We start from the raw sequence: 16,939 nt of genomic DNA on the forward strand, positions 1-16,939 counted from the left end.
CAGCACTAGCCCCAGGACTCTGGTATGGGTGCCATGCTCCTGGTCTCCCCCCACCCCATGGCTGACGCTTCCTGCTGCAGCCACTTGCAGCCCACAGGGCTGTCCAGAGCAGGCGTAGCCAGCCCCATGAGCTGCAGGTGGCTGCAGCATGGGGCAGGCAAGGGGCCGCTTTCCCCCCCACCCCGCACTTAACTTTTCCCCAGGCCACTTTTCCCTGGGATCCCCCCCTTCCCCTTACCTGAGGTTCCGGCCAAGGCAGCCATGTGGTCCCAGACCAGAAGCCCCTCCTGGGGCTTCCAGCTGGGGAGGCGGGGCTGGGCAGGCCCTGCTCTTGTGGCAGGGGTGTGCAGGCAGCAAATTGTGGCTCTGCCTTGGCTCCTTGCAGCAGTGACAACCTGGTCCCGACCTGGGACAGAGCCATAATCTGCTGCCCATGCCACCCCCGCCCAGAGCATGCAGGCTGCAGATAGCAGCTGTCCTGGCCCCAGGCCAAGCTGCCCCTGCCACAAGATTGCAGCAGCTCCAGATCAGCCCTCCTGCCTTGCCCTGCCAGCATGGTTAGGGCAGGTCTCCATGGCAACCCAAGGCTTGCATTTATAACAGCATACTAGCAACTGGGGGCCATGGAGACTGGCCACGCGTGCAGGGGCTGCTGGGAAATGGAATCCACTGCCAACCAGATCCAGCCTGTGGGCCAGACTTTACCCTTCCCTGTCCTACCATTTTTTCCCTTGCACCTACACCCCCCGGTCCCTCCCCGCCCCGCCGAGACTTACCATGAGCTGCAGCTCTGGCTCCGTGCAGTTGCAGTGGTGGTAGCTCTAGCCCCAAGAACTATTATGTGCTCCATGCCATGGGCTAAAGCCACAACTGATGGTAAGCAGACCATGAGGGTGAGGAGGTGGCTGCTGTGCCTTGGACTCCAGCCTTGACCTGGGCTTAGGGCTGGAGTCAGAACCACAGCAGTTGCTTACTCCCTGTCCCCCCCGAACTCTTGCATTGTATTCAAATCCAAGGAAAGAGGTGCTCTTCCCTCCCCCCCACCCCATTTGGGGGTGGGAACTCATCTTGGATTTGAGTAAATATAAGTCATGCAAACCAGGCTTTGAGCAACAGGAACAGCAGAACCAAAGGAGACACTTTGTATATAGGTAAGTCATAAGACATGTTCCCTCTTCAGTTTTAAGATAAAAAACATACAGGATTCCCTTAAAAAATAAGGGATAAAGGATGAAAAGTTTTGCCATACCAATTCATCCTGGTTGCCATGCAGGTGCAGCTGAAAGCTGTCCAGCCCCAGTTCAGCTCCCCACCTGCTGAAAGCTGCACTCAATGCTGCAGCCAAGGAGCCAGGGGTAAGAAGCAGCAGTGAAGCAGTAGAGGAGCTGGGCAGAGGCAAAACCTTCTGGATCTGTGGGGTGCACATTGCCAACCCCAGTTCTAGACTTATGGATGGTACAGCTCATTTCAAGATGCACTTTGTCTGAAGAAAGTGTGAAAGTTTTGTTTTGTTTTGAAATAAAGACTATATATGCCTCAACATCTCTTCACTGATGTTGACTTGCAGAGGAAATCTTGTGAAGGTATTTTAGTTTCAGCTCTCCCAGAAGTGTAAGGTACAGACCATATTCCAAAGTTTCCTTACCTAGTGAAGTATAGTTTATGGCTCCCAAGAATTGTTCAATTCAGTCCCGAAGGCAAAAATCCACGAGAGGTTTGGGAGACTCCTTCCCCCATCCCCTCCAAAAGGACGTGGAACTTTTAGAAAGCTCCCAGGAAACCTATACTTGCAAGATGAACTTAAACATTCTTTAGTAGTACTGGTTAGGAACTGGCTGGTTAGGAACAGGGATAGATCAAGACAGACAGAAATCCATGGCCCAAAGACTGTAACCCTCGTTGCTGCTTTTTCAGAGACATGTTAGGTGATGCCCACTTAGACCCCCTCCTGGATAGTTTAAGTCTCCCAACCCCCCCATAAGAGTCAAATTAGAGACAAAAACACCACAGATCTAGAGAAACATTTATTATAGGGTTGCAGGATTTATGCCAATATAAAGTCCCTTATTAAAACAAACTCAAGTTTATAATATGTAGCACACTAGCAACTCTCTACCTTCTTCATACTGCAGTTCTCAAAAGAAAACAATACTGACTGCAGTAGTAATGCTACTTGCTCATAAAAAGTTCTGATCTAAAAAGTTTGTGTACAAGCCAAAGTAGTTGAAATTTACAGCTAGTCACATTCACAATTGGGCCATACCAGAAGAGATTTCATGAAATAGGAAATTACAAGATAAAGCAACTCAGAACCAAAATACTGACAAAACAGTGAAGTGTAACTGCATCTTAAATCTAACTAAATACCACAGAAAAACAAAAGCAAAACAAACAAACAAAAAAAAGGATAAAGATTTAGAAACATAAGTTTGGGAAGGTTCCAAATATACATACAAGTTCAATACAGTAATTGCACAAAATGAAGAAAGCAAGTTAGAGGTTTATGATCACTGAGGTTAATTTTACATGCTTCACACATGGAATTTAATAAACCTTTAAACAGAAAAACTTATAAGGTTTTCTACCAAAACACTGAGTGCAGAGCTATTCTAAAGAACTACACAAAAATGTGCAAACCACAGATTAATACATTAAATTTAATCATTCTGTGAAAATAAAAAGGTGGACAGAGTTGGTTCTGGCCAAGGAATTAGTTGCCTTTTTTTTTTTTTTTGCCATTCCAGATTATTCTAAAATCTGATGCATCCAATGAATGAAATGATCTTTTTCTTTTAAATTTACTCAAATTCCTGTTTTTACATGAAAAACTAAATATATGCTGTTATACCAAGGATCAAAGAAAGCTGAAACGGTGAATTTGTTTTATAAACACAAGCAATACACAGAAAATGCATAAGGCTTTTGATTATCACTGCACATTTTAATTGAGAAGTCAGGCTGTATAGCTCAGACTTCCAAATGAAGATGTGAAATAGTTACTTTCTATTCAGTGCCATTCACTGTTGACAGATCTTAGTTTCAATGACAAAAGAATTTTCGAAGTGTCTGATTGCATGACAGTTCTCAGCAGAGCGCTTCTGGAAACCTGCATGGAAGACAAGACAAAAATCTAGGTAAAAACTGAATAAATAAACAACAGCTGGTGGCAAGTTGCTTTTTTCTTAGGACAGGGATTGTTAAGTGGGGGCGTGCGTACCCCCGGGGGTACCTGGAAAGGGCCTAGGGGGCTGGGATGGAATGCAGCTACTCACTGCCCCATGCCACCGCTGCCCAGAAGCAGGGATGGAGCGGGGCTGGGGGAGCGCACAGACAGCACCTGGCCAGATGTGGGGGGAGGGGGGAACATTCATGCAGTGGCTGCCACTCCACATGCAGTCACGCCCCCCCACCCCGTCTGCCTGCCGGGGGGTACATTTATAAGACAGGGGTTTTCAACCTTTTTAATGAGATAGCAGTGGCATGACAAGCTACAGCAAGATAAACACCCTCTATTAGTTCCATCACAGTCACTTGTCCATACATTTGTACACAGCCTTATGACTAATTTAAAAAAGCCTGCACCTATCTCTTAGAGGTGTATTAACTTTCTAGTAAGTAACTACAACAGGTTCCTTAAATTTACAGTTTATTCTCATATTTAATAATTTCCCCATTTTTCTCCAGTATCTTCTTACCGTTTACTATCTGACTAACTAACACCAAAATAAACTACTCAAGGCTATGCCATAAACCCATCTAAGCCACAGACTTCCCAATGGAGGTTTCCAAGCCCTTTTATAGGTATGTTCAGATCTGCCCCACTCTACTGTTCAGAATATTCTGAATGGGTGCAGAAAGCTATTTTTAGTGCTCAGCCATTTCATGCATTGGTACCAAAACAAAGAGGAGGCTTATTCCTTTCCTAATGGAACAAACAAGATCTGCAAGTAACAGAACCTGGTTCTTCATAAGCTTTCTGACTCTGTTAAAACACTTAGGCTGCATACAGATGTTCGTTTCTCCCAGATATTTCTTCCAATGAAAAAATAGCTTGGGAATTGGACGGTACACATGTTCCAGCACCGTAGCTGGACAGCTTCTTAGGTGATCTCTTCAGCCAGGAGCACTAAAGGTTGCCACCTCTTGCCCTTAAGAGAGCCCATATATTGACAACCTGTTCTCTCCTCTGTCAGGGACAGGTGCAGGCTGTCAAGCAGCAGCTGCCACAGCCAGCATCAGGAGGGTTCTTGCTCTGGGAAAGTATTCCTCTTTATCCTGCCAATAGACTGACTGGCATTCTCCTGTGATGGGAACCATTCCAGGCCTCCCTTGCAGGGAGAATAGCCCTGATCTTTGTACTTCTTCAGGCTGGACGGGAGAAGTCCAGGGAGACTGGGAGTACTCTGCTGCCATAGCAAAGTTCTGGGTATTCTGCCATATGGGCGCAGCAGCCTGTCTTGTCCTGTGCTGCTCTGGGCTAACCCAGAACAGTGCAGGGTGAGGCAGGAGCATTTCACTGTGGTGGCAAGGCTCTGCATGACAGCAGCCTGCCTCACCCTGCTCTGGCTTGGATCAGCTGGGTGGCAAGGGGAACACCAGTGGGCTGGGAGCCAGGCTGGGGAAAGTCTCTGTAAGCCAAGCTCCTGGCCACTCTGGCTTTTAATCATGGCCTCCACTGTTCAGCTGAGCAGCAAGGATGAGGGGGAATGGGGAAGGTGAAGGGGAAGGGAGAGGAAGCTGAAGGGACTGGAGAGACTTGGGAGGCTTTCCTGTGGCCACCCCCACCAACTGTTTGGCTAAATGAAAGGGGCTGGGCAGAGAGCTAGCTTGCAAACCCAGCTCCTCCTCCCCCTCCTCCTTCAGCTAAGCAGGAAGTAGTGGGGAAGGGGAGAGGGGAAGCAGGCACTAAAATATGTGGCACAGGAGAAACATGCTAATTTATGATCAAATGTTTTGCACTAAAGGGCTCTCAGAATGATAAATCTGACAGAGAATGACTCAGCAGCTTACTACTACCAATAACTTATGTAACTTAAAAACAAAGGGCATGATTTCTTCCATGAGGAAACAACATTTTGAAATATGCTAGCTGCCTGGAGATCCCCAACACTGCAAATACAAGTGACAAACAGATGAAAGGACCAATTTTTACTTGAAGTTTTAGCTTATAAAACTGCATATTTGAATAGTTTAGTTCCCCCCCCTCCTCCCCAGAATAGCAGCTTACAAAGCCATTGGGAACTTTTGCACTGTATCTTATTCCGATTAATTTAAGATTTACTAGAACAATGCCCTCAATCCTCCTCTATCCCAGGTGAACCATCTTGCAGGAGTACTTCAAGAGGCAACAAAATTGGGTCTGTAGCAGACAAATCTAGGACATGAATTCAATTCAAAATGCTCTCAGAGAGCCTAAATTTTAACCCTTAATACCCAGCCCTGCATTTACTTGTTTGAGTTTAAACAGTTTCAGAGTCCATGATTGTGCAGAGGATGTAGAAAGAGGCACTTGGCTACATACTTAAGAAAAAATGTTTTGTTAAACAACAATTTTAATGCTGAGTTTTAGTTCTAGGCATTTCTGTCTGCATTCTAAAACTCTAAAAAAAAAAAAAATTAAATTAAAAAAAGGGGAGGCGTAAACAAACTTTAGTAGAGCAATACTCCCTGCATCACTATGACATGGCATTACCCATTTCCTGAAAAAACAGACTTCCATATATAAATAACTCTAGGGGAAGGGTGGTGCCATCTGAATTGGGGGGAGGGGGGGGCATGTGCCCCTCCCCCCCCAGCAGCCAGTCAGTGACCAGAAGGTCCTGATTACGCCGACCGGGAAGTGTGAGCAGAGCTCCCAGAAGTGACCACAGTGCTCCCAGAAGTGCCAGCAGCGCTTCACCTGGCACCTCCGCTCCCCAGCCAGTGCTCCTACCTATCACAGAGTAGGCACCAGTGCTCCTACCTATCCCCCCAGCCTGCTGCCTAGGCAGCACTCCCCGCTTGTCAGGAGGTGCACCAGTACTCTCAGGGGATGCACGTGCACCCCCTACACGAAACCGCTGGTGCTAATGCGTATTACTAACATAACACATTACTGGGCAGTCTCTCCTGCACTCGCTGCTCATTTGGACTGCAATCTTTAGCACAGCACTGGTTAATTTAGCTGCTATAAACTACTCTCTGAACTGAAAAGCATGCCTGTCATTTTAACAAGAGCTTTAAAGTTAGCTTTTCCCCACCAACCATTAGTCCTACACTCGGGAACTTCAGGACTAAACTGAGTACCTGCTTCTGCTTTCCCAGTGCTTTAAACAAAACAGCAAAGAAAAACCCCAGATTTGTCAAAACTTTGATAGGCTGATGGCATTTACATGAGAGGGACAAGCAAATATTCCAGTACACATGAAGTAGAAAGAGGAAGAAGAATGGCAACTCCATCTTATCTACTTCCTCCAGGTTTTGGTAGACAAGATGTTACTACAGACCCTTACACCCAGACAAGAAGTCTCTATGCCATTTGTATTAAGAGTAGCGACATAATTTCCTAAAAAGTGGGAGGCAACTTAGCTCCACACTAAAATTCTAATGTAAAAAAGACATCAAACACTGCAAAGATCTGCAATGCCAAAAAAGTTACAAACTTCCTTAGGACATGACAGACATATTTGTGTTAGCTAAAGACACAAAAAGCAAAATAAAAACTAAAAAAATTGTTTTCAAAAAGACCGGTGCTCTTGGCTTGCTCAAGTAATGGCTGTTATTAAATCTTGCACCAGAATATTTAGGATGAGATAGTAAAAGCCTGAATGCAATAGAAACAGGGTGTTTGTTTTTTTTCTGGTTATGATTTCCTCCCAACTGTTTATTACTTATGTCAGATGCCAAAAAGAACTCTGAAGTTTTCCCAGAGTCCAAAGAACTGCACTCCTTACATAAAGCCTAATAATCCAAGTTGTAGTCTTAATGCTCTCACTACATGCATTTAGGACTGATAGTTCTCAAAATCCATTTTTTGGTCCTGACAGAACAACTGAAGTGAACCAAGTACCAGTTGAGTTTTTGGGGATATAATTGAAACATCTGTATCCTGTAGCAGATACACACTAACTTGAAGAAAAAAATTTGTACTCAACAGCATTTGAAGAGAATGCTAAGAGTCAAAAAAGTGGAGAGGATTATTATTCTAAAACAGGCTACTCTGGCACCCACCTACATTTTCATCTTTCTTAAGTGTAACCCTCCTGCTAAAGTAGGTTTCCTTCTCTGGAGAAACCACTTACCCATTATCTGATCCCTGCGCTGCAGTTTGAAGGTCTCTTTTCCTACACAAAGCTGATAAATGAAGATGCCCAAGTCAGATACATTATCTATCTCTTCTGTTACCACCATTTCTTCACGAACCAGGTAAGTCTGAGGCAAGTACGAACCAGTCTATAAAAGGAGAGAAAGAGAAAACACAAGAAAGCTGTTAAAATTGTTACCAGAACCTTCTTTGGTAACTTAACTGAACTTGAATCTTACGATTAGAGTTCAGTCAAATTTCTTTAATGAATATTTTATGAAACTACAGTGATCTTCTGAACGATCACTTGGTAAATCAATATTTGACAACTCGATTTTAAGTTGTTCTGTTTTATTGTTAATATAGCCAGATTAATGCAATACAATAGCAAAGTTGTAATTAGTAACTAGACCCCTTTAAACAAGACTAGCAGGGGACAAATTGAAAGACAGTCCTAAGCACAGAAGCCTAAATGTTAGTTCTATATCTCATCTTAACTATACAGTACAAATACATATTATGCATACATACACATCTATTATGTAGCTCTATATATAGAGATACCTATATTGGAGGGCTGTATGCATAAAACATTGTTAGCACCTACCTTTAAAATTTTGAATTGGAAGCGGAAATCATTTTTTCTTTAACCTTAAAAGCACAGCTGAAAGGGCCTTTTTTGGCCAACAAGGTGTTTTCACATTTGCATCACAATGTGTGCTCAGATATACACTTCAGGTAATCAGAAGTCAGTAACTTGGGAATATAACATCATACAGTTCTTTTCCTAAGTTTTCACTGAACCGACACAGCTGGTCATTCCAGTAAATGACAACTAGGTTTAGACTTTATTCTGTTTTACCCAATATTAATTTCTTCATAGTGGCCAGATCAGCCGTTACTTGCAAGATTTTAAATTTCATAAAAAGCCAGGTACTTCACATATGAAAGTAGCAGACCTGGGGGAAAAAAAGTGAAGCTCTCTCTATTCAACAGGTGCAACATATTTTATGATTTACCACAATTCAGCAAGAAGAAAGAACTACACTTTTGAGGAATGAAAGAACTTAATATAGCAAAAATGCTAGACACTGCTCCTGAATTTCACTATAAATGAGAAGTCACCACATTAACCATATCAAATACAGTTGTACATACCGCCAGTTTTGCAAACAGGTCCATCAGATTCCTTGGTGGCATAACAATGGATGTGTTCAGAGGGATCACATAGCAGTTACCCAGTTGCAAGTCAAGATAAGCAGTCAGAAGCTATTATGGAAAAAAATTAAACAGCTGTTTTTGACAAAGCAAGAGCTACCTCAGTTTGTGACCATTATAATCGACTGTTAGACTCTGTAAAAACAAGACTCATTAGGAAGTCTAGGAATCCAAGATCAGAACAATAAGAAACATCAGAAGAAGGCTATTTTTAGAATTAACATTAACAGTTAAAGTAAGCTTACAGCAGATAAGCCATGGTCCATACAAAAAGCTTACTTACTAAGAGGAACTGAAAAACTGACTACCAGACCATAAATGTTTTTGTTCTTCAGTAGTTCGTATCACATAGAATACAATTAATAACAGAGAAAGTCTTGGTATCTTGGAGATGTATGTTTGTAATTACAGAAATCTAATTAAAACGTGTCCAGTTAGAAACAGTCCAACAGAGTACAAGTGATTTGATCACAAGTTACAGTGCTGCAAAGAGCAGAATCCTTCAGGGTCAGTACAGTTTCAATACAAACACTAGTCTATTTATATGAATTATACTTTTTCCGTGGTGCTTTATAAAACTCCTGACAAAGATTCCCATACAAAGTGCCCAATCCCTTTAGCTAATGGTACAGTTCTATGACATGTCTATCCTTAAGAACCAGGGAAACCAGATATCAAAAAAGCAGCAACTTCTCAATTTTCTGTATCAGTTATCACTTTCAATACTGGATAAGAATAAAGCTGGTGCCACAAAAACAGGGGAAAATCCTTCAAAATGAAAACAAGAACTTCACTAACCACTGGTTTAAATACCAGTGATGGGAAAGCACAGAAGGGTGGGGAGGTAAGAAATTAAGATTAAATTTTGTTTGCCTACTAAACTATTAGCTCTAGGAAGTCAGAGAACAGCTCTACTGTTCTGATAGCCTTCCTCTTTGTCAATAGCATGTGAGCAGCCAGTACTCATTAACATCGTGGAGTTAAATTAGAAAGAGAGAAAGACTGAATAGTTAAGCAGAATTATGCCATTTTAAAAGTTGCCATATTCAGTCATACTAAGCAGAGAGACAGGTTTTATCATGTGATAATAAAAATACTGTCCCAAATAAAAAACAAATAAGTCTCTGATGCAAGCTTTCAACTGTCCCACATTTATATGAAGTCACTTCTACAATTCACTTTTGTTGAAAGACTGAAAGTTGCTCCCAAACACTAAGAGCACTTGCAACAAGAAACCAAGTGGTGGCTCATAAGAACATCTTTGGATTATATCATTATTTCTTCTACCAGTCAGATGACATGAACTGGTTTCAGTACTCTGGAAAAAAAAAAAAAGTTGCTTTCAAAAACCTGGGTGACTTAAGAACTGTCAAAGAAAGTTTTCAGACTCCCACTGCTAAAGCGAATTCAGCCTCACAAAGGCAAAAATCTAGACACTGAAGAGATTAGCTGCAGTACAAGTATAGCATATACAGGCAGAGGAAAAAGTGTATACCACATGAAGAGCACCAAGACTGTGAATGAAAGAAAGCTACACAGTTTATCCAAAAAAAAAGTGTGTGTTCCAAATGCACTAATGAAAAACTTTTGCACTTGTATGGGTTTTCCTAACTGCATTCCAAAAATTAAAATCTACCTTTAGAAATACTGACCATCCAAGGATTAAAAAACAAAGCAAACAAAAAAACCCCAAAACCCCTTAGTATACATTTTTAAAAGCAACTTTAAAATCATTTTTGCTTCCATAACACTTTGGAAGAGTTTCCCCAAGATAACACAAAATCAAGTTTACTTCCTCTCAATGAGAGCTTTGTTTCTCCTATTCTCATGCAAAAATCTGCATAGCTAGGTTTTCAAGAGTACTTAGGATAGACCTTATTGAGATCATTCTTGCTGTGCTGGTAATCCAATTTTGATCAGCATTGGTAGTTTCACTTATAGCTACTCAAGTTCTGGAAAAAAGACTGGTTAGGTAAGGATTCAAGAATTAGACAGGAAGTGGCTCTGAAATCACAGGTATGTCTGCACTGCCCATAGCAATGTAGTGCAGAAATATCCAGGCTAGCTCAGGTGTTGAAAACTGCCTGGCTACAGTGGCACAGAGCTCCATATGAGCTCATCTGTTTTGCTCCTTGAGAAGTAAAATCAAAGCAATTTTCTTTAAGTGTAACAGAACTAGATGTCAAGCTGTAGAGTTTACATCTATGTTAGTAGTACAGCTAAGTTTGCTTGGATAAAAGAAACTATTTAGTTCTTCAGAGCCAAAAAGATAAATTTTCAAAAACATTTAAATTGCAGGAAATAAGAATTGCACAATTTTTGGTGCCAAGTTTATGAGTCTCAAGAATAAAGTCATGGCAATGCCATTTAAGAAACAATCATCTAGGAAAGTCAACAGTAAAGCCAGTCCTTTCTTAACAGCTTTAAAATGTTCCTTTTTAACTCACCCTGTCGAAGTCATGAACAATAGCCGCTGGGTCACTGTCTGAAAACTTTGGAACTGGAACATCAATGATTGCAATGTTATCATCCTCCCTAATATCAGCTTCTTCTGCAATGGGCAGGAAGTATGGTTCAACAGCACGATCCTGATTTTCATTTTCGACATAGCACATTTCTCCACGGAACACCTTATGCTATAAAAGAGGAGAGCGTACTAGCTCAATTATTTTGTCATTGTATACTATTTTTAAACACAAAATCTTAAGTTTAGGGCAGCCCTTTCTTTTTACTACTAATGGTTTAAGTGTCACAGGATGGCACTGAAGGTAGAAGGGGTGCTACTAGGGCTCAGTCCTCTCCTCTGCCCCTCCAAACACAGGGCAACGCAGGCTGCTGTAGCAGAGTGGGGGTGGGTGGCACACACTCAGATACACACTCAGCCAGGATCGCAGCCCCAGTGCGTGGCTGCCCAGTACAGCAGGAAAGTTCCAATCTACTTTCTTTGTGGCTGGGCTTGGTGGGGGATAGATTGCGACCTCCACAGTGCAGGAGGGAGGGAGGGGGCAGATCAAGGCCCCCACAGTGAGGAAGGGGGCAGGGCACAGGCAGGAGGAGGACCTGGGCCCCAGCTGGAGAGTGCATAGGCAGGAACAGGAGTGGGAGCCCAGCTGGGCAGTGCAACAAGCAGAGGCCTGGGGAGGCACATGCCCCCTTCCCCTCCCCCAATCTGTGTGTAGGGTGGAGGCGGCTGCTGCTGCGCTTTGCTCCCTGCTTCAGCTACCCCGAGGGCAGCACAGCTATGTGTCTTCTGCTGCTGGGCGGCACCATACACCCTGCCTGCCTGGCAGCAGGATGCACATGGCGTTTCGCAGCTCTTGGGGCAGGAGGGCTCAAAGCACACCAGCATGTGTCCCACACACCGGGGGGGGGGGAGCCTTGTTCCACCACCCAGCCCAGCTGGGGTCCCACTCACTCCAGCCCCTGCCTCGATCCGCCTGCCCCACTCTGCATGGCCTTTCTCCTCAACCCGCCCCTTTCCTCACAGACCTATCTATGGGGGGGGAAGGGTAGCAAATGCTAAATCCCCCCAGATAATTTCTCTCCCTCTGCATATGCAGGACAGTATCTAAAATTCCATCTAAGGACTGAAATAAAAGTCAATTATCACACTGGAAACCCTTTAAGTTTTACATTTATTACTGGTGAATATTTTGCTTACGTCTATCAAAAAGCAGCACATGAGAAAATGAACAAAACACTTATGTTACCCTAGGCATGAAGTACTTGTAGATGCAGGCTCCACCAACCACAACTCCTGCCAAGATGAATGCAAGACCCAAAAGTGTCAACAGGCATCTTCCAGATGAGTTTTCATTTCCATGCGTGGCAATTTCTGGATCCTTTAAAAAAAGGGAAGGAGAACAAGAATCAACAAAATTTCATTGGCTTGAATTTAATAATATTTTTTCTTCTTCTAAGACTCAAGATGCTCAAGCTTGACTTGAAATCAACAAGGAGTATCACTGTATAACTGATGGGAATAAAAATGTAGGCGTCAGGCATCTGAGAAAGACTCCATTGTTATGAGAGATTAGGATCAGTCAAATTAATGCAATGAAAACAACTTTATTATAAAATATTATAGCTAACAGGAGCTAATCCAAAAATCTATTGGAATTCTGGTTCTCCTTACAGATTGGGGGGCAGGGGGGATTTAGGAAATGATATCCTTTGGAGTCGTAAACCAGGGTCTTCGAGATTTTAAAAGCTGCAGGCCAAAGCGATGCAACTCAATCTGAGGTGGGCCACTGCTGGATCCCTCTGTGACTGCTGTGCTTGTGACCCAGTTGCCACCACATTGCTGCTGCCATCCCTACTACCTAATTTATACCTACACTAATACCCAGACAGGAAGGTCTCCAACAACATTAAAGCTGGCCACTTCCAGCTCTTACAAAAATAGGTAAAACTCCCTCCCCTCTTACTTTCAAGATATGCAACATACTTCTTAATTAACAGGACCTGTTTTTTTAAGCACCGGAAATAAGCTTTAATTCCATCTGTCTAGATTTTTAAGCTGATTTCAAAGGGTTTGTTTGGTTGGGTTTTTTTGTTTACTATGGTGACCTGGTTTATCCCTAAAAAGAAATGAGCTTGAATAGAAGTGAAGCCACCAAATGTCACATCAATCACCAATTCCCTAATTCTTACCACCAGTTTTCAAGGTTTACAGTCAAATCATGTTTTCCAATTCTTTCTATACTTCTTTCTAACATCACACAAGAACCCCACAAACATGGCAAGTGAAACAAATGTATGCCATGTACTTCTGCACCCTTTCCCTTACCCAACCAAGTGAAACCCAATACTTCAGTTAAAAGGAGACCTAAAGCTCATAGCACCCCTTGGACTAGGCATGTCAAATGTACAGCCTGTAGACCAGATCTGGCCCCTGGAGTGTTTACAGGAGCCAGGTATTCAGAGATACAACCCACCACTGAAAATCCAGGGTCCAGAGCTTTGTTGGACATACATCAGTGAACCAGGTCTGCATTAACCCTCAAGGTCACTGATGCTTCTTGCCACACAGTCTGGATTCAACCCAGGGATGCCAGGCGAGTGACACCTGTGCCCTACACACACGACACCTTACACTAAATGAGAATAAACAAACACACACACACACACACACACACACACACACACACAAAGGGCTGGAATTCATATAGCAAGTCAGAGTAAGAAAGATAAATATTTTTCTTACAGATTGCAAGTTATTTTAGGACTTCTGTTATGCAAAGTGTGTATGAATATGTGTGTGTATGTTTTGCTGAGTACAGCAACATGAAAGAATATGAACAGGAAAACCCCACATAATTCCCAATAAACTGTTTAATATACAACCCCCCATAGTAATGTCTGATACTGGCTAGTTGTTACACTAGTATTCAGCAAGACTGGCATTCCTGGAATTCTATTTCAAATCCATGTCCAGCTTGTGCAAAATTTTCATCTGACTAACATTTGGACTAAAAGTCATGGTGGCAGAAGTAAGGAGTCATATTACTCCTCTGCAGAAGTATGAGCCCTTTTCCATCTCCTGCTGAGGGTGACCTCCAGGTAACCTGGCTATGAATGGGTTCTCCTAATTCAGGCTGGGGAATCCAAGGCAGCCAGTCCTGGTGCTGGCAGCACCACCCCTTTCTGTGCTCCTAGTTACAGAACCTGGAGGGCCTTAAGCACATTTGTGTACAGGGCCATTCAGTCCATGTGGACTTGGGCCTTTTGATAACACAGCACCTCTTAAAATTAAGATTCTTTAAGGCCATTTTGCTTTCTCATAGACTTTTTCTGCAGTTTTTCCACACAGAGTCCACTAGATTTGTGCAACAGCTTTTCGCAATTGTTTTAACTAGGACTGCTCTCCAAGTCTGTAAGTATTTATGGTAGACTACAGCTACACTATAGCCTTATTTTAAATTAATTAGGGTAGGGTCTAAAACCCTAATGAAATTGCCGCTGTGTTGCACTACATATACACTAAAGACAATTTCTGTCCCAAAGAGCTAATCGTTTAAGTAGGCCAGAAAAAGAGAGGTTGAGAGGCACCCTTTCCCCCGCCCACAGTCTGTGCAATGTCACTAGACTAGAAGTCATACCTGGAGCTCCATCCTGCCTCTCAGGTTACAACAGAATCAAACACTGGTATGCCAGGGGATACTTATTGTTAAATTCGCTTAAGTAGTCAGGGTGCCATTTCAATTTGTAAGGGGGAGGGGGAAAGGAACCCACACACCAGACCACAGCTGCATTGATTTGTGCAGGCAGGTCGAGAGACACCATTTGCCTCTTCTTACAAGGATACCCTGTGTATTTCACAAGCACTAGTGTCCCGTATAAAATTCTTGTTCGTGTTTGTTTTAAAACATGCCATTTCAGCAAATCTTCCTGCCAGCAGAGTCCTTTGCATTCTGCAAGCAAGATAGTAAACACAAAAGCAAAAGGGAAAACTGGACGTTAGCAGTACTAGATGAACTGTAATTGAGGGGGCGGGGGATGAATTCATGCAAGAGTAAAACACGCAAATACCTTTAAATACCCCCCCACAACAAGCGCTTTATTCCAATGCAATGCTGAGGAAAGAGTTTAGTTGACAGAGGAGCACCTACACCCTATAGATACTTAATGCTCAGTAGACTAGTTCTACTGCACATTCAGGCATCATGACAAAAACTGTGCTAATGCGCAGTAGAATTAAGTCTACTGCACAAAAAGACAGTGCACCCTTGCTACTGCATATTAGCAATGGCTACTTTGCGTTTAGATAGTACCTCATATTAGAAGTACTAAACTTAATGCACAGTTGCAAGGGCACATCAATGCGCACATAGATGCACGCAGACAGCTGCAGCTCATTTCGACAGGGCATTTTGCAACCCTCAAAAGCAGCAGTCGTGATCGCAAGCACTGATTTCATTTAAAGCAAAATGAAACGTGGCAGGGGCAAGGCACCGAGGTTTACTTTGCCAAATGCAAGCCAAGCTGGGAAGCCCGCAGCCCTGTGAATCACTCTGTTAAAGATGCACGTTATTTCTAAAAAACAGACGAGTGGGGCCAGCAGCCTCGGCCAGAACCAGCCGAGTGCACTCGGCCCGGCCACGCATGGCCTCACAAATGGAACCCGCTCCTTGCCGGGTCCGGCTCGGCCAGACTCCGCCGCTAGGACCCAGGAGGCCCGGGGCCGAACTGCTCCTCCCTCGGCGGCGGCCTCGGGACGGGAAGGAGGCGGCGGCAGTCTGTACCCGGCAGGACCCACCGCCATTTTAGCCCGTGCGGGAGGGAGGGATGGCGGCGCCGGGCTCGGCCCCCGCCAGCCGCCAGGAGAAGATGGCGGCGGCCCAGACCCGCGTCACTGCGCAGGGACCGCAGCCCCGGCCCGGCGCGCACCTTGTCGGCCACCAGCGCCTCGGCAGCCTCCTTCTTGGGATCGTCCTTGCGGGCGAAGGGCGAGTGGAAGGCGATCTTCACCATGGCGCCGCGAGCTCTATCCGCACCAGCTGAGCCGCTGAGGAGGTTGCGGAAGGGGGCGGAGCTAGGGGAGGGGCCAGAGGGGCCCCGCCCCTCTCTTCTGTTCCGCTCCGGCCCGGCAGGGCCTGCGTCTGCGTAACGGTTGCGGGCGCTGGGGGGTGCAACTGCCTTCGCGGACGGTTGGGGGGTGCGGACGGGTACAGTGCGGGGTACGTCACAAACAAGGGGGCGGGGCCTCCCGGCTTGGCACCGCGGTCATGGGGGCGGGGCCGCATCAGGTGCACCACAGTACCCCATAAATCCAAAACCAGTTTTCGAACAATTAATTGGTCTAATAAAAAGTTTCACATTTACCCGAAGACCCTTGTAGCTAAATACAGACAGTTAAAAAGCCTGAGGCTGAATCGATTCAGTGTCTGCAGGTTGGTCAAAGCTGCAGATTTAACCCATCTAAGCAAATGAACAGACATTCACCGATTCTAGAAATGCAGCAACATTGGGGGAAGCACGCTTCCCTGCTCAGTAAGAGCAGACAGCTTGGGCCAAAGCTAGCCTGCCCTCCCTGTAAGGTGGGGTTGCAGGGGCAATGCAAAGGATTCTGGGATACTGGGGGACTGTGAGTTAAATTGAATCTGGAGCGGATTTGGGACAGAAATTCAATAAACTCATTCAGTAGCTTAAATCAGTTCAGTCTGATCCTCCATCCATCCAAGTTTTATTTTTAGCAGGTTTCAGCCATTTTGAAAGTGGTGTATGTGCACTGACCTTTTGTTGTGTTACAGATTTGAACTGGTTTCTGATCACTTATATCAATTTGTGTGTAATGTCTGTCCCTAGCCACAGACTGCCCATGTCCTTAGACTAACACAGCTACAACCAACAACCCTAAACCAGAGAATTCAAAGAGGAATCCAGAGAATTCAAACCCCAGAGAATTCAAAGAGGAATCCCACACCTCAAAGCCAGGCT

The 16,939-nt window shown here is 44.2% G+C and overlaps 1 protein-coding gene across 1 annotated transcript; it reads right to left on the bottom strand.

Annotated features, from left to right (window-relative positions):
- Nucleotides 1-2,013: 2,013 nt before the first annotated feature.
- ITM2A (integral membrane protein 2A) lies at nucleotides 2,014-16,033 on the bottom strand. The gene is made up of 6 exons (XM_019536272.1): nucleotides 15,890-16,033; nucleotides 12,211-12,342; nucleotides 10,948-11,136; nucleotides 8,441-8,551; nucleotides 7,281-7,431; nucleotides 2,014-3,106 (listed from the first exon to the last, which is right to left on the bottom strand). Exons 1-6 carry the CDS (start codon nucleotides 15,971-15,973, stop codon nucleotides 3,018-3,020), a joined length of 756 nt encoding a protein of 251 aa, XP_019391817.1. The 5' UTR covers nucleotides 15,974-16,033; the 3' UTR covers nucleotides 2,014-3,017.
- Between the last annotated feature and the right edge of the window lie 906 nt (nucleotides 16,034-16,939).

This window comes from Crocodylus porosus, unplaced genomic scaffold (assembly GCF_001723895.1).
Source record: "Crocodylus porosus isolate Cpor-Errol unplaced genomic scaffold, CroPor_comp1, whole genome shotgun sequence".
In the NCBI taxonomy this organism is placed as follows: Eukaryota; Metazoa; Chordata; order Crocodylia; family Crocodylidae; genus Crocodylus; species Crocodylus porosus.

Coding starts and splice junctions, on each gene's coding strand:
- ITM2A (XM_019536272.1), bottom strand. CDS start 15,973: ATGGTGAAGATCGCCTTCCACTCGCCCTTCGCCCGCAAGGACGATCCC. Junction 12,343..15,889: donor AGGCGCTGGTGGCCGACAAG/GTGCGCGCCGGG, acceptor CTTTTTTTAAAG/GATCCAGAAATTGCCACGCA. Junction 8,552..10,947: donor TTGTTCATGACTTCGACAGG/GTGAGTTAAAAA, acceptor TTTCCATAATAG/CTTCTGACTGCTTATCTTGA.